General features: G+C 53.2%; 3 protein-coding genes across 7 annotated transcripts in view; 2 read left to right on the top strand and 1 right to left on the bottom strand.

Annotated features, from left to right (window-relative positions):
- Positions 1 to 6: 6 nt before the first annotated feature.
- LOC101660980 (mitochondrial chaperone BCS1) lies at positions 7 to 4728 on the top strand. 4 transcript variants are annotated; one of them, XM_045295610.1, is made up of 9 exons: positions 7 to 36; positions 1722 to 1794; positions 2244 to 2609; positions 2700 to 2839; positions 3054 to 3248; positions 3408 to 3471; positions 3646 to 3815; positions 4182 to 4299; positions 4421 to 4728. In XM_045295610.1, exons 3-9 carry the CDS (start codon positions 2290 to 2292, stop codon positions 4671 to 4673), a joined length of 1260 nt encoding a protein of 419 aa, XP_045151545.1. In that variant the 5' UTR covers positions 7 to 36; positions 1722 to 1794; positions 2244 to 2289; the 3' UTR covers positions 4674 to 4728. The 4 variants fall into 4 exon arrangements, with proteins under 4 accessions (XP_045151545.1, XP_045151552.1, XP_045151546.1 ...); XM_045295617.1 differs by having other exon boundaries at positions 11 to 36; positions 2502 to 2609; XM_045295611.1 differs by lacking the exon at positions 7 to 36 and adding an exon at positions 240 to 258.
- A 492-nt stretch (positions 4729 to 5220) lies between these two features.
- RNF25 (ring finger protein 25) lies at positions 5221 to 13818 on the bottom strand. Its single transcript, XM_004701606.2, has 10 exons — positions 13750 to 13818; positions 10960 to 11034; positions 10629 to 10731; positions 10465 to 10532; positions 10296 to 10365; positions 7743 to 7814; positions 7523 to 7654; positions 6335 to 6427; positions 5925 to 6059; positions 5221 to 5815 (listed from the first exon to the last, which is right to left on the bottom strand). Exons 1-10 carry the CDS (start codon positions 13788 to 13790, stop codon positions 5246 to 5248), a joined length of 1359 nt encoding a protein of 452 aa, XP_004701663.1. The 5' UTR covers positions 13791 to 13818; the 3' UTR covers positions 5221 to 5245.
- Positions 13819 to 14187: 369 nt separating this feature from the next.
- The window catches only part of STK36 (serine/threonine kinase 36), a 30085-nt gene continuing 24763 nt past the window's right edge, over positions 14188 to 19509 (top strand). Inside the window, exons 1-6 of one of the 2 annotated variants that reach the window (XM_045296220.1) lie at positions 14188 to 14251; positions 14587 to 14775; positions 15960 to 16100; positions 16233 to 16310; positions 17971 to 18101; positions 18329 to 18578. In XM_045296220.1, coding sequence (XP_045152155.1) covers positions 14692 to 14775; positions 15960 to 16100; positions 16233 to 16310; positions 17971 to 18101; positions 18329 to 18578 — 684 coding nt within the window. In that variant the 5' untranslated portion in view covers positions 14188 to 14251; positions 14587 to 14691. Of the gene's footprint in view, positions 14252 to 14448; positions 14776 to 15959; positions 16101 to 16232; positions 16311 to 17970; positions 18102 to 18328; positions 18579 to 19509 lie in introns of those variants that run through there. The other variant, XM_004701607.2, reaches the window with a different exon arrangement.

Genomic DNA, 19509 nt, shown 5'->3' on the forward strand with positions numbered 1-19509 from the left:
GAAACCATCGAGAGGGAGGGCCAGAGAGTCATGGCGGTAAGGGGGCGGGGTGACTGACGGGTCTCTCCAAACCACGCTGCTAGGTGCTAGATCCACGAGCTGTGGTGTGGAGGGGGTTTCGCGTGGGGTATTCCGAGCATCCAGCGTGAGAGGAGGGCTTTAGTTGCGGCTTTCCATGCATAAGTGCTTTGGAAAATTTGATTCTAACCCTGATCCTCAGCCGAGGTCCCTGCTGTGCGTTTACCGCCTGCAAGCCAGGTGCCAGGCAAAGTGGCCGGAGTGGTGGGGAGGAAGGGCAGGAACGATCAAACGGTTTGGTCCCTAGTCTCACTTCTCGGGATTTTACAGCCGAGAATTTACCCGGCCTCATTTTGTGGATAGAGGTGGGATGGAAGAAGTAGCAAATTGGCAGGTTTCATTTTGGCGAGAATATGGGTGTTTTGAACCGAGGGAGCTGCAAGAACAAGGAGGTGGGAGGTGGTTTGCATATTTTCAGAACAGCGAGGCTAGGTGAGCTCTGTGCTAGGGAGAATCTTGAGCACAAGATTGGAAAGCAGTGGTCTTTGGGAACCATTACAGGTGACGGTGAATTTGGTTTGGGATTTATGAAAAGTAGTGTCCTTGTCGGCGTCGCTGAAACTTTTAAATATGTAGTATCGTCACTTTGGACAATTAGCCCAACTATCAGACCAATTAATCGGGTCAATTATTCCCCTTTATGGATGCTTTCTAATAGCTGCTCTTACCCCTTCCCTTCCCTCCCCTCCCCCATGTGCCCCCCACACACACACCACCACCACCTCCACCACGACCAATCTCGGTTATCTTGGCCCTTCTCTGGGCCTGGGTTGACTTTTCCCATCAGTTTGGTGGAAAGTTACATGAGGTGAAAATGTACGGGTGGGAGGATGGGAGGCCTGAGCCACAAGTGTCAGTCCCCCTTGGGGAGGTGGAAATCGGACCATGTGGGAGAGGGAAGCAGCAGGTAGCCAGGAAAGAGCTCAAAATGACCTAAGTATTCGTTTAAATTTTTTTATTTATTTATCACTTTATTGGCAGGCTCTTACACATCTTATGCCAATCCATCATTCAATTGTATTAAGCACACTTGTACATACGTTGCATTTAACATTTCCAAAACATTTTCTTTCTACTTGAGCCCTTGGTATTGGCCCCTCTTTTTCCCCCTTCCCTCCTACCCTTGCGAATCCTTGATCAATTATTTTCTGTCTCAACACTGTTGTCTCCCTTCACCCACATTTCTGTTATTGGCTAAGTATTAGTTTTAACTTGCTGAACCAGCTCCAGTAGGGGATGGAAATGGCAAAGTCTAGTAGAAACTGCTCACTGCTACCCCTCTTCAAGTGGTGCCCCAGGCACAGGACATACCTACCGTACCTTACCTTTCTCCTTACCTTTCTCGGGATTAAAGCAAAATGAAGCATCCTATTGGAGTGGATTCTACCCACACCCCTCCACCCCTATGGGGCAGGAGATGGAGGCCTCATTAGGGGCCCTTCCAAGAATTAATAATCTTAGAAATTTAATGAGTATTTATTTAGATGGGGCATCATAGTTATAAGCAGGGCAGCTTATGGGGCAATAGGCACAAGAGAGGAAGTTTCAAAGACCTCACTCAAGGCTTGTGGCTATTGCTTTGTCAGTGTAAGAGAACAGCTCCTTTGCTCTCTGCTGAGACTCTGGGCCTCTTTCTGTCTCAGGGACCACAACTCTGTCCTGCTGCGAAGCTGGCTACGGTATTCCTTAGGGTTTAAGGGCTCTCCAGAAAACAAGGTAGGCGCTTGCTCACCACACCAAGCCAAACACAAACCCACTGCTGTGGAGACAATGCCAATTCAGATACCTTATAGGATAGGGTAGATCTGCCTGTCGGTGGATTTCCGAGACTGTAACTCTTTTATTGGAGTAGAAAGCCTCTTTCTCCTATGGAGTGGGTCATGGTTTTGAACTGCTGACCTTATGGTTAGCAGCCCAATGCGTAGTAACCCACTATACCATCAGGGCTCCTATGAACAGGCAAATGAAGGGCAAACTGGGCAAGCGCCCTGTAGCCTTCTTCAGACTCTTTCTTTCCAACCCCCACCCCAATTTGCACCCAAAAGGGAGGCTATGGAAGCTCCCTGAGGTGCTGATCTGCCTGGGAGAGAGGGAGGGGGCGGGCCACTTGGGAAGCATGGAGTTCAGTTGTCCCACCAAGCTGTTTTCTCTGCTGTCACTCCTAGGTTTGGATGCCTCAGGGCCTGTAGGGCTCCGTGGGTCTTGTTCAAGATGCCCCTCTCAGACTTTATTCTGACCCTGAAGGACAATCCCTACTTTGGGGCTGGATTTGGGCTGGTGGGTGTTGGCACAGCCCTTGCGCTGGCTCGGAAGGGTGCCCAGATGGGCATGGTGGCCTTCCGGCGCCATTACATGATCACCCTGGAAGTCCCTGCTCGAGACAGGAGCTACGGTTGGTTGCTGAGCTGGCTCACCCGCCACAGCACGCGAGCACAGCACCTCAGTGTCGAGACTTCGTACCTTCAGCACGAGAGTGGCCGCATCTCCACCAAGTTTGAGTTTGTGCCCAGCCCTGGGAACCACTTCATCTGGTAAGGCTAGGAGCCAGGGACTGCTTTCAGCGCAAACAAAGGAGAAAGTGGGGAACAGGGTGGACCCATTCCCTCTCATGTGTCACTCAGGTATCAGGGGAAATGGATCCGGGTGGAGCGCAGCCGGGAGATGCAGATGATCGACCTACAGACAGGGACTCCTTGGGAATCCGTTACCTTCACGGCCCTGGGCACTGATCGCAAGGTTTTCTTCAGTATCCTGGAGGAAGGTGTGGTGGGCACAGGCAGCCCTACTTGGTGGGGGAGGGGGGGGCGTGAACATCCCAGTAGGCAGCCTTGGAGAGTGTATGGGGAGCTAGAGCCCATGGGAGCAGGGGCGGGGGGGGGGCCTAAAGCAGCCATTTGGGTTCAGCACTGTCTGGCTCAAGAATCTGCCCTGGTGAGAATTTAATTTGGGGGCTTGACTCATCTCCCTTCCCCCAGCTCGAGAGCTAGCCTTGCAGCAGGAGGAGGGGAAGACAGTGATGTACACAGCAGTGGGCTCCGAATGGCGCCCCTTTGGCTATCCACGCCGCCGGCGCCCCCTGACTTCTGTGGTTCTGCAGCAGGGTCTGGCAGACCGAATTGTCAAGGACGTTCGGGAATTCATCGATAACCCCAAGTGGTACACTGACAGAGGTGAGGGGCTGGCGGGGTCTCGTTGGGTCGTGTTGTTAGGACTGGGGATTTCTGAAGCTGAAGGGAAAGGAAAGTAACTGACAGGGTGGTTTCTTCCAACACCAAGCCCGCACGGTGCCTGGGGCCTTGGCATCAAGTGGACCCTGGCTATCTCCGTAGGCATTCCTTATAGACGTGGCTACCTGCTGTACGGCCCCCCTGGCTGTGGAAAGAGCAGTTTTATGTGAGTGGAGTCGGACTTCCTCTAAACTTTGCAAAACCTTTAGAGAACCGGGCTGGCCAGACTGGGTAGGAGGGAAACCTTGGGGAGAGACTCCCAGATAAACATGGACAGGGGAAGACCGGGTGGGGGTTAGGGTTAGGCTTTTCAGAGCCAGCTCCCACTACCCCTCCACAGCACAGCCCTGGCCGGGGAGCTGGAGCACAGCATCTGCCTGCTGAGCCTCACTGACTCCAGCCTCTCAGATGACAGGCTCAACCACCTGCTGAGCGTGGCCCCGCAGCAGAGCCTGGTGCTCCTGGAGGACGTGGATGCTGCTTTCCTCAGTCGAGACTTGGCCATGGAGAGTGAGTGGGGCTGAGGGAAAGGGGGTTCCAGAATGGAAGCCTAGAGGCTGACAGGCAGATCCAGAGCCCACAAGAAACGGGGACATGATAGGGGATGGAAAGAGATGCTACTGGCTGGTTAGTATAGGACCACTGAAAGGAGCCCTGGTGGCACTGTGGGCTAAGCAATTAACTGGGAATCACAAGGTTGGTGGTTCAAACCCACCATCCACCCCCAGGGGGAAAGATGAGGTTGTTTCCTCCCATACTCTTGGACACTCCAAGGAGCCACCCTTCCCTGTTCTCCAGGGCTAAGTTGGGACCAGCTTGATGGCAGTGGGTTGGGTTGATAACTGCTCATGCTTCTTCATCCCCATGTCCCTCCAGACCCAGTCAAGTACCAAGGTCTAGGCCGCCTCACCTTCAGTGGTCTCCTCAATGCCTTGGATGGCGTAGCTTCCACTGAGGCCCGCATTGTGTTCATGACCACCAACCATGTCGACAGGTAGGAAGACCCCACCCTCCCTCAGTGCTCCGGACAGACCGGGAGGCTCGGTGGGGACCATCACCTTTGGGATGACAGCGGGACTGGCGCCCACCACTCTGCCTTCCTTGTCTCCTCGCAGGCTGGACCCTGCCCTGGTCCGTCCTGGGCGAGTGGACCTCAAGGAGTATGTAGGCTACTGCTCACACTGGCAGCTGACCCAGATGTTCCAGAGGTTCTACCCAGGGCAGGCACCTTCCATGGCCGACACCTTTGCAGAACGTGTCCTTAAAACTACAACCCAGCTCAGTCCAGCCCAGGTGCAGGGCTACTTCATGCTGTATAAGAATGACCCCGAGGAGGCACTCCACAACACTGAGACCTTGAAGAGGTGACCAGACTTCTGGGTAGCTCTCTCATCTAGGGAACCAATAAACACCTGCCATGCTTTCTCTGCCTCCTCCCCTCCCTGTACTGGTTTCTCAGTGGAAAGCTGGGTCCGCAGCTGCCTACAGGGGGCAGCAGTGCCCCCAGGTGGCACAGATGAGGGTGGAGCCACTAGCTGAAAGGCTGGCAGTTGGAAGCGGCCCAGAGGTGCCTTGGAAGACATGTCTGATCATCTGGTTTCTGAAAGGTCACAACCTTGAAACCTCTGGGGCCATTCTCCTGTGCGCACAGTGGCCAGGAGTCTGAACTGACCCCACAGAACTGAAGACGAGGCCCAGAAACCCAACCATGCCCAGGTGTGTAGGAGCATGGTCCATGCAGCTTGCTTCCAGAGGTGTCCATACCCCTTACTAGCATTCTCGTATTCCCAGGAACCCAGACTTGTCCTACCATGGGCTTGCTAAGGACTTACAAAGAGCCACATCTCACGGGGCAGCCCTGCTGAGCATAGAAAGCCAAAGGCCAGATCTCTTTATTGTTCCCCTCCCACCCCGAGCTCCCCGTCCCCCCAGCAGTCCTGCTAGGAACCATCCTCAGGTTCCAGGCCCAGGGGTTCCCTGCGGCCCGAAGGCCTGTGGACGCCCCGACCGCGGGGCAGGCGGGGGTAGGAAGAGCCTGGTGTCCGGCCTTTGGAGCGCTCCCAGCGAGCATAGTCCCGAGTCCTGCGAGGCGGGGGTCCCTGCCAGCCCCCAGGCCCTTTCTCTGGGGGAGGACCTGGGACCCCTTGGTTGAGGTCCATGGGCTCCTTGAAGGGCCCCTCAGGAGGTGGTGGTTCCTCAGCGTCACGGGTGCCTTTGGAAGCACAGCACTGCCCTCCCTTCAGAGGCCGCCGCTCGGGTGGGGGCGGGTGCCAGGGGTTTCGACTGGCCCGCGGGGGACCCGGTGGAGCTTTTGGGGTCTCACCCAGCCTCGGTCGAGGGGGTCCCACCCTTGGGATCTTCTCACATGTGTGCTGGGAGGCCACAGGCAGAGGAGCTGGCAGGGTGGCCTGGGCAGTGGGTGAGGTGGACGGCTCTGTGGCCAGGGCACTAGGTGGGGGAGGGCTTCTGGAGACGTTTTCAGATGGCTCAGACTGCGACGGGGCAGGAGCCTAGAAAGCAGAGACACTGCTGTTCTGACCAGAGCAGGCCCGCCTCCCTCCTGGGCCAACCGCCATGCCCATGACCCGCGTGGGACAGGAGCTGGAACCCCTGCCTTACCTGCTGGAGGCTAATGAAGAACCGATTCCGCTCTGCCTCCGGGTCGATGATGCCGCCCCGCTCCTGCTGTCTCTGGTAGAGCCGCTTGCGCTCGTCCTGCTGGCGCAAGCTCTCGGCGTCGGGCTCATAGAGCTCCTGGAGGGAAGGAGGGAGGGACGGACACGTGGAGGGGAGGCAGCCGCAATGCCCTCCCTGCTCTTCCAGCACTGCCACAGGAGACTGCTAAGAGGTCTCTGGGTTGGGGCAGCTCCCAGGCCTAAGCCCCAGATTCCCTTCGCAAAGCCCCCTTTGCAGAGGTCTGAGGGAGGGAGGGCATATCCAAGTCCCAAGATGAAATTCGAGGGGAGGTAGGCCCCCCTTTCCGGGAGAATGCCGCTGTGCCCGGCCCAGCTTGAGAGGTGTACCCTTACCATGGGCTGCTGGGGCTCAGGAGCGGCTTGCAGTGCAGCCAGATCATACACGAGGGGCTCTCTGCACACTGGACACTGCACACCAACTGTCTCCTGAAAGAGAGAAAGCCCGCCCAGCTGCCCACTCTGCGGAAGGCGGGGACTGCAGGGTAGAGGCAGCCTGCTGAGGGATGAGGACAGTGGGGGTAGGAGGTACCTGGGAGGGTTAAGTCAAAAAGTATTGCTATTGCCATTCACTCACGGGCTGATTCCAGGCGCTGTTTGAATGTATCTCTGATCAGTGGATGGCTGGAGACAAGTTCTCTCAGTAATACACTTGTCTTAGTCTCATTGGACCTTCAAAAAAGATCTGTTTTTCGTTTTTGGATTCCACAAGGGTGACCCGGGTCATTTTCTCAAAGGATACAGGATAATCACAGGGCTTATTATAGGGAGGCCTTCTATGAAACTGGGACACTGCACTAGGGAGCAAAAGGACAGGAAAGTGGCACTAAGTCGTTTTTTCCCCACCATACTGCACTTCCTCATTTTTTGGAGAGAGCACAGGTTATCCTAGAATTTCCCTGGGAAACCTTACCCCACTCACCCTGCAGTCCTGATCTTGCCCCTTGGGACAGCTTTTGAATCTCCAAACTTCACAAACATTTCAAAGAAGCAAGATTTGAGTGCCTCAGGGATGCCCAGACTGCCGTTTTGCCTGGCGCCAACTGCCAAGTGCAAGCTTCATTGGGGAAGTTAGGGAGATGGAAACCCTACCTTCTGGAGGATAGACACCTAGATGGAGACTGTCAAACAAGAGCTTCACAGTTTGCTGGTTTCTTACTAAGACTCTGTATCATTTTGGAGCAACACTTTCAGACTTACCCTCATATATAGGATGGACCTTTTGCTCGTGAGGTGAGCTCTCATTAACCCCAACGCTATTTAAATCCATTACCATGAAGTGGATTTATAGTGACCCTAAAGGGCAGAGGTGAACTGCCTCAGTGTTTCCAAGGCAGTAATCTTTATGGAAGAATGACACTGCTTTCTCCCACAGACGGGCTGGTGGGTTTGAACTGCCCACCTTTCACTTAGACTTTACACCATCAGTGTTCTCTCTCAAGCTATCTGGGGCCCTAAAGGGCTCAGAGCCACTGGTGAAAGGCAGCGAGGGACCAAGGCTGCCCGGAGGGCGAGGGAGCCTACCTGTCGGGTGGCAGCATGCTGCTGCTCCTGTGCCTGCGCCTTCAGCTCTTGCTCCATGTGCTGGACGTACCTCGCAAGGCAGTGGCAGTGGAAGTAGTGGTAACAGGGCGTTTTGGTAAAGGCCTCCTTCTCCTGCGGGAGGAGATGCAGGGCTCGGTTCCAGAGCTCTCCACTGCCCACCCCACGCAGAGCCCCAGGGCCACGCGAGCAGGAGACCCACCTGGAAACCATACAGGCAGATGACACAGTGGCCGTGGGGAACGTTGTTATCTGTGAGAATCTCCTTCCCTTTCTGAGAGGAGAAAAGACGCTGCTGAGTCAGCGAGGAGGGGCAGGAATGGTGAGCCAGGCCACTGGCCCATTCCCAGGAGAGTGGCTGGAAGCAGACTCCTGGCTGCATTTCGGTCTTGGTGATGTGCCCTTGCTGCGTGGGGCTAGCCCTTCTGCATATTCCCAACCCTCCCCCAAATGTGATCCTCCTACCTTCTGAACCCAATTTCACTTTTTCTCCCACAAATCACTTTAAATTCACCTTGGGGATGAAAAGAAACATACTTTGGAAAGAAGTCCAATTAAAACCCATACCTTCTTGGTTAGGTAGGCTTTTTTGTTTGTAACCCTTGAAACAATTTGTGCTTTATAAAAGATGAACAATTTCCACACCACTCCTCACACCAACGTAACCACAGCACAGAAGCCACAGCACCTTTTTTCACACAGCAGAGGGCAGAGGGCGGAGGGCAGGGCTCGCCCAGCTGAGCCCTTTGAGGAGTTGACCCTGGTGGGGCACCACCAGCCAGAAGCGAGGCCAGCTGGTTCCTTAAGTCACTCACTTTCCCTTTACCACAAATAAAGCCTCAACAGTAAAGAGAAATTGCACAAACTCCCCACCAGGGAACCGTTTCCCCGAGTCAAACGGCATCACTCAGAACAAGGGTCTTTCCCTTCGCTGCGCCCTGGATGGCAGGTTATGGAGGAGGGTGGAACTGCAGCTGGGTGGTCAAGGCATGAGCCGGGGACACTCTGGGAAGCCTTTCTTGATCAAATCTTTGTGGGACAGTGAATTTGTTCTAGAGAGAGTTTTCGGAGTGACAAGGCATGGGCTACTCAAATGGACAGAGAATTCAAAAGGCCCTGTGGTGACCTAGGAGGTATGCTGGCACTGGTGTTGAATAGCTAATACTCTAGAGTTCCGCCCAGTTCCAAGTGGCACTGTGGAGACGATTCGTGGGCTACAGTGGTCTCCTCTGCCCACTCCCTCCTGGAAAAAGACATCATGCTTAACAGAGGCAAACCCTCAGTGAGATGAACTGACCCGAGCCCCAACAATGGGCTCAAACAGCAATGACTGACCAGGTGGGGCAGAACCAAGGGACACTTCCTTCTGTTCCAAGTGAGGCCAGCTTGGTGGCCACTACCAGTGAGGACACCTGGCCATGCCCTTGCATCCAATCCTAAACGCTATTCTGAAATTCAATCCAAAGAGAGGAAACCAACTGACACACAGCAACCCTGCAGGCCTGGGCGGTGCTTTATGCGGGTCCTTTCCTTGTGCAGAGGACTAACTCTTGGAATGAAGGAGTGATGGCTTTTTCAGTCCGCCCTGATGGCAGACTAGCCTTCAGAGTTCCAGTGTGGGCATAACCACTCCCCTGCCCCTTTTAATTGCCACCACGAAGAAGACAGAAAATGCACAGAAACCGAAGTAAAACCAAAGTGAAAAAGGAAAAGTTTAAAATCTATATGCTGCAATAGGCAATTTGGAGAAGCTACCAAACGATCTTTGGGGAGCGTTCTTGAAACAGAACTGTCTCACCTTTCTGCATTCATTCAGGCCTTTGCTAAGCAATGATGGGACTCCTGGGTGGTGCAAACAGCTAATGGCTTGGCTGCTAAGTGACAGTCACTTAAGAGCAGACTCCCAGAGGCACCTTGGAAGAAAGGCCTGGCAGTCTATTTCCCAAAAAATGAGGAAAGAAAACCCTATCAGGCACAGTAGACACACAGGGTCACCATGAGCTGGCTGGCGTCAACTCAGCAGCAAGGGATGGAGGGCTAAAGAATGACGGGGGATGGGGGTGGGGTTGGAGTGGAGATCCAAAGCCCATCTGTAGACAACTGGACATCCCCCACAGAAAGGTTACAAGGGATAATTCAACCAGGGTGCAGTATAGCACCGATGAAACAGACATCAATCCTCTAGTTCCTGAATGCTTCCTCCCCCACACTACCATGACTCAGTTCTACCTTATCAATCTGGCTAGATCGGAGTACACACATTGGTACAGATGGGAGTTCTCGACACATGAAATTCAGGGCAGATGGAACCCTGGGGTACAGTAATGGGAGTAGTGGCATCATGAGTGTAGGGGAGAAAGGGTGAACCCATCACAAGGCAGGAAATAACCCCCCACCCCCACCCTCCCGGGAAGGAATAACAGAAAGATGGGTGAAGGGAGACAACGGACAGTGTAAGACACAACATAACAACAGTAATATAAAATTGATCAAGGATTCACAAGGGAGGGGAAAAAAGAGGAGCTGATACCAAGGGCTCAAGTAGAAAGAAAATGTTTTGGAAATGTTAACGGGAACACATGTACAAGTGTGCTTAATACAACTGAATGTGGATTGTCATAAGATTTGAAAGAGCCCTCCCACCCTTGAAAAAGAATGACAAGAGGAGGTGACTCCAGGTGGGTGCCCAATTCCAGACCCCAGGCTCCCCGCCAAGGAACTCCAGCCCGGGAGGCCACCAGAGCACACCTCTTACCTCAATCAGTTCATAGAGCATGGCAGTGCCCAGACTGGCCTCGGCCACATGGCTCAGCGCCTGGGAGATCCTGGAGAGGGGACAACCCAAACATTCGGCCTACCCGCTTCCGTCACAAGGCGGAACAGCTCCTGAGTTCCCCCTGCTCCAACTGGCTGGCCCAACTTACGTGTGGAGGTGCTCATCAGACAGTCCTCGGGGGTTTCGGACGGAGATCTGTGGCACGGCGTTGGGATACTGGAGGGGGAAAGAAACGGCAGGTTGTTGCTGCCGTGTCCCACCTCAGGTCTGCCCCGATTCCTCCCTTCGCTGCCCGGGGGAGAGGGGCCTCACCTGTGCCGGGACCTGAAGCACCAGAGTGATGCAGACGTACTGTGAGTCCTGGTCCTCTGCAGTGGCAGGGTACAGAGTGATGGAGATTTCCCAGGGCGAAGACCTGCAGGGGTAGGAAGTGGAGACCTGGGCCGTGACTGCGCATGGGCTGGGGAATGATGGGGTAAGACAGTAAAGAGGCACAGGACAGGTGCACTGGACTCTTTTGGGAGAATGACAGCAACTGCCTTGGTCTTCCTGAGAGCAGCATTTGCTCTGAGTCAAGGTCATGGTGACTGAAGACTAGACTCTGCATGGAGTCCTCTCTGCCCACCCTGCCTTGGATACATACCTTCCATTGCCTTTAACCACCTGTAGTTCATCCAGATAGATCGACTCCAATACTTCAACCTCAGAGGGAAGGACCCTAGAGAGACAAGGGGAGCCTGGCTTAGCATTACAGCTCTCCCTGCCAAGCCTGTTAAGGGCAATCGAGGCTGGGTTTACAGAAAACGAGAATCTGCCAGAATTTTTTTTTTTTTTAATCTGCCAGAATTTATTGAGGCAAAAATCCTTCAAAATGGAAGGCTAAGTTGTCAGGGAGTCAGGTAGAAAACACGGAAATCAGAATTTTATGGATGGCTTTGATTAAAGGATAAGAAAATGTATTCCCCACGATGTGAAATGACTAGCCCAAATCTCAAGGAGTGAGAGGAAGAACCTAGATGGAAATCAGGCTTCCTGACTTCCTGGGTAAATCTGCTTCCACTGTTGGTGGTATCTTAGCAGTCATCTCTGACCCAGAACATGGGGTCCACTCATCAGCATCAAAAGGATCACTGCCATTCCTGGCTTTCCTCACACCGTTCAACTTGGCGCCCAGGCCATGCACTGGCTACTCTCTACACACAAACACTGCCCAGAGCAGTCACCCTAAGCTTTTTTAAAGGAGATGTCACCCTGAACTGAGTAACAGGTCTAGGTGGCGCAAAGACCATATTGTCATGCAAGAACCACAAGCCTTAGAGTCAATAATATGAGGAATTTACCAGCTATGTGATCTAGGTATGACCTACCTGTTAGCCTGAGTTGTCTTAACTGCTATATATAGACTGCCTACTTTTTCAGATTTATTCCAAGGACTAAAGGTGAGTACCACAGCCTACCAAAAGAACAAACACATCTGCCTTGGAAGAAATACACCCAGAGTGCTCCTTAGAGGCAAGGATGGAGAGACTTCGTCTCAAATACTTTGGACATGTTGTCAGGAGAGATCAGTCCCTAGAGAAGGAAATCATCCTTGGTCAAGGGGCAGGGAAAAGGAGGAAGACCCTTAACGAGACAGACAGCCATACTGGGCTCAGACACAGGAATCATTGTGAACAGGGCGCAAGACTGGGCAGTGGTCCATTCTGTTGAGCATGGGGTTGCTATGGGTCGGAGTCAACTTGATTGCACTAACAACAAATGTGACTTGTTTATGTAAACTACCTATCTGGGCCATACTGTATGTCCTCTTTTACCTACAGAACTTAAAAAGGAAAAAGAGAAGGGTACAATTAGCAGAGTAGCCTAGATATATTTAGGACCTTGGCCAGATGGTTGATTTTATATCAATCTGCCCAAGTCAAGATCCAATGCTTCGAGTATAAGGCAGAGAACACAATTACTTCATCATAAATGGCAGTTATAATGACATTATAACATACAGTGCAGGTGTATGGTTGGTTTGAGTCCATGGCTCTATCCAGGCCATACATGAAAGTTTTGAGTTTTCCAGTAATTACATTGTTCCCTCTTCACCCAACAGCAGGGCGCTTAAGCCCTCAAAGCTGCTGCTCTCCCCCCTTTGTTTAAATCTTAATGACATTAAAAACAGAAATCAAACCACCATTAGTGTTCAAGTGGATCCCGACTCACAGTGATACTATAGGACAAAGCAGGGCTGCCTGAGGAGTTCCCAAGGTTGCACATCTTGACAGAAGCAGACTGCCACATCTTTTGCCCTCAAAGTGGCAAGTGGGTGCCAACTGCCAACTTTCTGATGCAGCCCAAGTGCTTGCCCACTGCAGCACCAGGAACCTTCCGTCTTTGGCAAAAAACCCAGGTAACTGTGGGGTAAGTCCGGCTGACAGAGGCATGGGAAGCTCTCACACTCTCTCCCAGCACTGCTGCTGTCTCCATGCTCAGGGGCTGGGAATGCTAGAGTCCCTGGAACACTGGGCAACCACCGCCTAGGCGGTCTCAATCAGGGCCAGCGCTGGCTGGGCTCCCGAAGCCAAGGTAGCGCACTCATTCCAGCTCTGGATGGGAGGCATTTGGCAGGATGGTGGTAAGAGACTGTAGAATTTAAGAGTTGCTGTTTGAGGTGCCAACTCAGTGCTCCTCTACACACAGAACAAAACACTGCCCAGTCCTGCACCATCCTCACACACTGCTGTGCAGTACTCAAGAATTTGAGAGTTACCAGTCCGACCAAGATTCCGAGGTGTAATTATTTGCGGGCAAATTACTGTATCTAGTCTCCTCAGCTGCCCACACCTAAAGGAGCTCTTAATGAAAAGGGATGCTTATATGTAACAAACACATCCTGACCTTCTCAGCCAGTCTGTGAAGTAGGTACCACACCCACCTCTTTGTGTGGCTGGGGATACTGACTCACTGGAGCTAAGTAACCCGGTCAGCATCCCATAGCTAGTAAAATGTGGCGTCTAGTCCCATTTTACCCGATCTCCAAATCCCAGAGTCCCTGCAGGCTCGGGTCTGTGGTTAAGAATGCTCTAGAGAAGGACTAGGAGTGGGTTTGGGGAAGTGTACCGCTTTATTCAGCTAAGGGTCCTCCGTCGAGCAGAAGGCAGAGGGAGGACTCAGCACAAATTAGGCAGGTCCAAGAGGGAAGGGGGGGGCGTGGGGGAGGCCTGCTGAGCAGGCATCCCGCTGACCCCTCCAGCAGTTCTGCTTCAGGAGAATACGGACTACCGTAGGGCCGCAGGAGCGGGGACTCCTTTCCATCCGCCCGCTCCCCGGAGGTCCAGAGATGTCAGCGTCTCCCTCCCTGCTCCTCCCCATCGGCCCGCGCGGCCGCCATCGGTCCCTCGACCCCGAGTCCGGTGGCCGGCCCAAGCCCAAGCCCCAAAGTTACCAGTGCTCGTCCCCGGCAGCCGCCGACGCTGACGCCGCCATGTCTTCGCCGGCTCGCAGCCGGAACCGGAAGTGCTTTTGGGAAGCTCGCCGGCGGAAAGCTGAGCGAGAGGGGGCGGGCAGCTAGGAGCCGTTTCCAGGCAACCGCAGACTCTGGGTCCTGAGTGGGTCCTCAAGGCCCAGGGACGACTCGGAAGTGCCCTAATAAGTGCCTTTGGGCAGTCCACGGTCTTCCTCCCCGACAGCTGAACGCCTTTGCCCTTCGAGCCCCTGTCCAGTTCCAGCGGGTAAAGCTGGTGAGGCTGGGGCTCCTGGGGGACCGGCAGTGCGGGGGTGGAGGATTATAAATCAGGCAAAGGTCGCAGGCAGCCAGAAAGGGTGGGATGAAGGCCGGTGCCGGCGTCCCTCGGCCTGAGGAGCTGGACGCTCCTAGGTTGGGGGGGACAGGGGCTTGGGCCTGCCCGGCGCGTGGCCAAGAAGTCTGGGCCGAGGGTCCTGAGGAGGTTGGGAGGGGCAGGAACGTGAGGGAGGGGGCGGGGGCTTGGCTGGGTGGGAGGGGCAGAGTAGGTGGGGAATGCTAGGGGAGGGGCGGGGTCTCGTTGGGTAGGCAGGTAGGGTGGGGATTGGGTGGTTGAAGCTGGATCTGAGGCATTGGGGTCCGGTGGAGGAGGCCAGGATGGAGAACCAGGGAAGGCTTGAAAGGGAAAGGAGTAAGAGTCACATCATCCGAAGACCTCACCCCTTGTCTCTCCATGCATTCCGCCCTCCTCTATCTCTGAGGCTTGGACTCTTGGCAGAGAGGAAGAAGCCAGGCCGCTGACTGTACGCCTTCTCCCAGGCACACACCCGGCCCGTCCGATGTGCGGAACTGCCCCTGGAGCTGTAGCCCTTCACCACCATCCCTACCTCCTTCCTTCGGAGGGCTCCTGAGACGCCATCTGTCATGGAAAAGTACCACGTGTTGGAGATGATTGGAGAAGGCTCTTTTGGGAGGGTGTACAAGGGTCGAAGAAAATACAGCGCTCAGGTGGTGACCAAAAAGGGGGTATCTTTTGGGTGGGTGGGGGGTGCCTACTCCCTTAGCACCGGAAGGGTGTAGCTCAGTGGGAAATGGGCCCAGAAGGGAAGCATTCATCCCGCATCTGTCTTCCTAAGCCACGGACTTCTTCATGCCTTCTCTAGAGCACGGTCTTAAGATTGCCTGGGTTCACAGCGGAACTCCACAGCTTCCTAGCTTTAGAACTCCGGACAAGTGACTTCACTTCTCTGTCTTAGTTTCTTCACTGTGGCGTGAGAATACCAACACCTGTTCACGAGGCTTAAGGGTTAACTAAGTGCCACGTCATACCAAAGCACTGAGTGTAGTGCTTGGCCCATAGGAAACAACAAGCATTAACCCTTTGTCATCGAGTTGATCCGACTCATAGCAACCCCATAGGACAGGGTACAACTACCCCATAGGGTTTCCAAGGCTTTACAGAAGCCGACTGCCGACTCCCACAGAGTGGCTGGTGGGTTTTAACTGATGACCTTTTGAGTAGCAGCCAAGCACTTAGCAACTATACACCAGGACCCCTTGAGTAATCATTAGCTGCTAATATTTGTCACACCAAGCACGATGAGTTAGACTACGTGTCCTCAAACTACGGCCCGGCCCATGGGCCACATGCGGCCCCGCTGAGGACATTTATCCAGCCTGCTGGGTGTTTTTGCCCTGTTTTGTTTTTTACTTCAAAATAAGGTATGTGCAATGTGCGTAGTAATTTGTTCATAGTTGTTTTTTTTAGCTATATAGTCCGGCCCTCCAACAGGTCTGAGGGACAGTGAACTGGCCCCCTGTTTGAAAAGTTTGAGGCCCCCTGAGTTAGACCATATGAACCCATTTCTTCCCACGTCATCCCCTCCCCCCAAATCCTCTATAGCCCATGATGTCCAGTCCTTTTTTCAGATCAGAACTCCTCTCCCAATAGTCACTTGTCAAGATGTGCCCCAAAGTAGCCAGAGATATGTCTGACAGAGGCTAGGGGTACGGGGAAGCTAGGAAAGGTCAGGGTACCACACAGAAAGTAGAGGGGAACCAACCAATGGGATGCAAGTTGCTGAAGCAGTCTAAAGACTACACTGTAGTACTCAGTTAACGTTGAAGGGCTACCCCTTCCCTTCCCGAGAGTGTGGTTAGTGTGGTTGATTCTTCCCCCTCCCCACTGACAGGTGGTGGCCCTGAAATTCATCCCCAAACTGGGCCGCTCAGAGAAGGAGCTGAGGAACCTGCAGCGAGAGATTGAAATCATGCGGGGTCTGCGACATCCCAACATTGTGCATATGCTCGACAGCTTTGAGACTGACAAGGAGGTGTGCTTCTATGGTTTGGGTCCCCTCTCCCCAGCACTGGGTTCCAGGGACTCTTCTCTCTTCTCCCTCCCCCTTCCCCCCACCTCAGAATGCATCAATGGAGCCATCAGCACCACAGCCTTCTCCCTGTAGGTGGTGGTGGTCACAGACTATGCTGAGGGAGAGCTCTTTCAGATCCTTGAAGATGATGGGAAACTTCCCGAAAACCAGGTATGCTTCATGACTCAAACTTCTCCCTGCCCCTGGTCAAGTACTGATAAGAAAGCTAAGGATGCTGAGAACCTCCATTTGCAAGACTCCTGAGAACCTAAGTCTAGGTGTCTGTGGAGGCAATGTGTGACAGTATAGTATAGGAACCAACCAAAGAACTCATGGCCGTAGAGTCAGATTCCCCGTCATAGTGATCCTGCGGGACAGGGTAGAACTGCCCCCGTGGGTTTCCGAGACTGTCACTCTTTACAGGAGTAGAAAGCCTCATCTTTCTTCTGGGGAGTGGTTTGTGGTTTCAAACTGATGACCTTTTGGTTAGCAGTCCAACACGTAACGGACGATGCCATCAGAGCTCTCACAGCCTAGAGGCACGAACCGAAATACCGAAGCCTGGCACTGCCACTCCTCACTGGGTGCCCTTGGTCCAGTTACTTAACCTCTTTGTACTTCAGTTCCCTCCTCTGTAAAATGGGGATATGACGCCTGTTACCGTACAGGGCTTGTTTGAGGACTAATGAGTTCACTTATATCAAGTATGTATAAGAGTGCCTAACACATAGTATAACTAGCTTTAACTAAGGGTTAAAGATGCCTTAGGCATCTTGAGGGCAGAAAGGCCCATGTAGTGGGTGCCCTAGAGGGCAGTAAGGAATAAAGGTAGTCACAGGATTTGCCACAGGCTGTAGCAGTTGGTAGGATTTGACAGAACACATTCTCTAGCCATGTTCATTTTAAGGGTGTCCCCGTGTGCTCACAAGCAGCTCCCAGGCAGTGTCCCTGGACATAACCCTCTTACTTCTTTCTTAGGTATCTGCAATTCGCTTGTTCATTTGCTTTTGTTTGTTGGACTGCTACTTTTGAGAGCAGAAACGTTGTCTTGCTTACTAATGGCTAATGTGCGTTGCAAAGGAGCCCTGGCTAGGTAGTGGGCTATGTCTTGGGCTGCTAAGTTGAGAGTTCAGCAGTTCAACTCTCCCAGTGGCTCCAGGGGCAGAAGATGGGGCATTCTGCAACCATACAGATAAGACAGCCTTGAAAACCCAAAGGGACAGTTCCCTTCTGTCCTATAGGGGTGCTCTGATTCAACATCAGCTTGGTGGTCGTGGATTTGGTTCAGTAACATGCATCGGCAGGAGTCCTGGTTGCACAGTAGTTAAGCACTTGGCTGCTAACAGAGGTTAAGTTTGACTCCCCCACCCCCAGTCTGGGTCCATAAGGTCTATTGTCTACGAACCCTCCTGGGGAGGTTCTGCTCTATCTGACTCAGAATCCACTCGAAGGCAATGGGTAATGCATATGGAACCCTTGGGAGATGTCAGGCACCAGGCAGAATACTAGATGGATCAACTCGTTTAATCCACACAGTGAGTCTAGTCCGTGAAGTTGGTGGTGTCCTTGTTGTCCCTTTACAAATGATGAAACTAACTGATCACGGTAGTAGTACTCGTGAATGACATCCAGGGGTTGAATGAACGAACGAATGAAATGGTTGACTGGAGAAGAAGGAAACGCCAAGGCAGCTCCAGTGTGAAGCTCTGGAGGAAAGCTGCGGGGGGCAGGATCCCCAGGACCCACAGTAGGATGGGGAGGGTTTTTGGCCTCTCCAGCAGGCGCCTTCAACCAGCCTTGCTTTGCTTTTCTTCTTCCTGCCTGACTCTAGGTTCAGGCCATCGCTGCCCAGTTGGTGTCGGCCCTGTACTACCTCCACTCCCACCGAATCCTGCACCGTGACATGAAGCCGCAGAACATCCTGCTGGCCAAGGGGGGCGGCATCAAGCTCTGTGACTTTGGGTGAGGCTTCTGCGCTCCCTTCTAGGCGTCCAGCATTGGGGGAGTCTTCGCCTGAACACTTGCCTTACCTGGGCCTGCCTCTCGTTGGATCTTTTGGAATCTCAGCAAAGGGGCTTTCTTGCTTTAGGCGTGGGCTGTCTCATGCCATGACCAGGTCTGATTTCTAGTGATACCGTCTCCCTCTCCACTTCCCTCCCTCCCTCCCTCCCTCCCGTCGTCTGCTGCAGGTTTGCCCGGGCAATGAGCACCAACACCATGGTGCTGACATCCATCAAAGGTACCCCACTGTACATGTCTCCAGAGCTGGTGGAGGAGCGGCCGTATGACCACACGGCAGACCTCTGGTCTGTGGGCTGCATACTATACGAACTGGCTGTCGGCACCCCTCCCTTCTACACCACGAGCATCTTTGAGCTGGTCAGCCTCATCCTCAAGGACCCTGTGCGCTGGCCCTCGACCATTAGCCCTTGCTTCAAGGTAAGGGATAGACAAAGGAGACCACTTTCGTATCAGGAATATGGCTCCGATCCCCTGCCCCTTTCCTGGGAAACAATAATTTCTAAAAATGACAGAGCTTACTGAAAGAGCTGGGCCAGAGCAGGCTTGCTTTGCTGCTGCGGGGGCTCATCTGCTCGGCTGTGGTCAGGTCTGCCACAGTTGGCAATGGCAGCCCCTCTTCGGGCCAGGCTTTCCTTTTGGCGCAATGAGCAGTCATTTCAAGAGAACAGAAACAAGAATTGGTCCTTCCATCTGTCCTTCAGCCCATTTATATTCCCTCAGATGCAATGTCCCAGGGATAGTTAGATGGTATGCTGCCAGCTTTAAGTCCTCTGCCAGAGAGAAGGAATCTTCAGACTTCTGGCTGGGTGGGTCAGAAATTAGGGGCGGATGAAAGAGGTGGTACCTGTTCATTACTGCTAAGTCTCAGGCTGGCGTCCCCTGCTGTCAGAGTAACCAGCCTCTGACAATATCACGGGTACGTAGGTGCAATTGTACGGCGATAATATATAAAGATTATAGTAAAGTCATAGAAGATAGGAGAGAAAGTTAAATAATGGAGTCAAGACACATTCTGTGGTAGCTTGCTCACCTCCTGGATGGCCACAATCTCAGCAGCCAGGTCCGCACAGAGAGCAGGAGGAGGAGAGGCCAGAGGAAATCTTCACTGTCTTGGGATCTTTGTAAGACATGCATATTCAGTAGTTGTATCCGTCACAAGGAGGGTGGTAACCACAGTAAAGTCCCTGAGCTCGCAGGTGAGGAAACCCAATACCTGCACTGGGGGAAGGCATGAGGGCAAATAGGGGTGCCTTGGTGGGAGTTGATAATCAAAGAGTGTTTGCTAATCCAGGGAGACAGAATCGACCATGTGCTCACTTGAAGGTAGCCTAGCTGCTAGGGGAGAATC

This window comes from Echinops telfairi, unplaced genomic scaffold, assembly GCF_000313985.2.
Source record: "Echinops telfairi isolate 266 unplaced genomic scaffold, ASM31398v2 ScPeMD7_3;HRSCAF=10, whole genome shotgun sequence".
NCBI lineage: Eukaryota > Metazoa > Chordata > Mammalia > Afrosoricida > Tenrecidae > Echinops > Echinops telfairi.

What these genes read in the sequence shown, in the direction of transcription:
- LOC101660980 (XM_045295610.1), top strand. Translation starts at nt 2,290, where the DNA reads ATGCCCCTCTCAGACTTTATTCTGACCCTGAAGGACAATCCCTACTTT. An exon ending in CAAGTGGTACACTGACAGAG is followed by an intron (nt 3,249 to 3,407) that starts GTGAGGGGCTGG and finishes CTATCTCCGTAG; the next exon opens with GCATTCCTTATAGACGTGGC. An exon ending in TGTGGAAAGAGCAGTTTTAT is followed by an intron (nt 3,472 to 3,645) that starts GTGAGTGGAGTC and finishes ACCCCTCCACAG; the next exon opens with CACAGCCCTGGCCGGGGAGC.
- RNF25 (XM_004701606.2), bottom strand. Translation starts at nt 13,790, where the DNA reads ATGGCGGCGTCAGCGTCGGCGGCTGCCGGGGACGAGCACTG. An exon ending in TCTGCCTGTATGGTTTCCAG is followed by an intron (nt 7,655 to 7,742) that starts GTGGGTCTCCTG and finishes CTCCTCCCGCAG; the next exon opens with GAGAAGGAGGCCTTTACCAA. An exon ending in CTGAGCCCCAGCAGCCCATG is followed by an intron (nt 6,060 to 6,334) that starts GTAAGGGTACAC and finishes CCTTCCCTCCAG; the next exon opens with GAGCTCTATGAGCCCGACGC.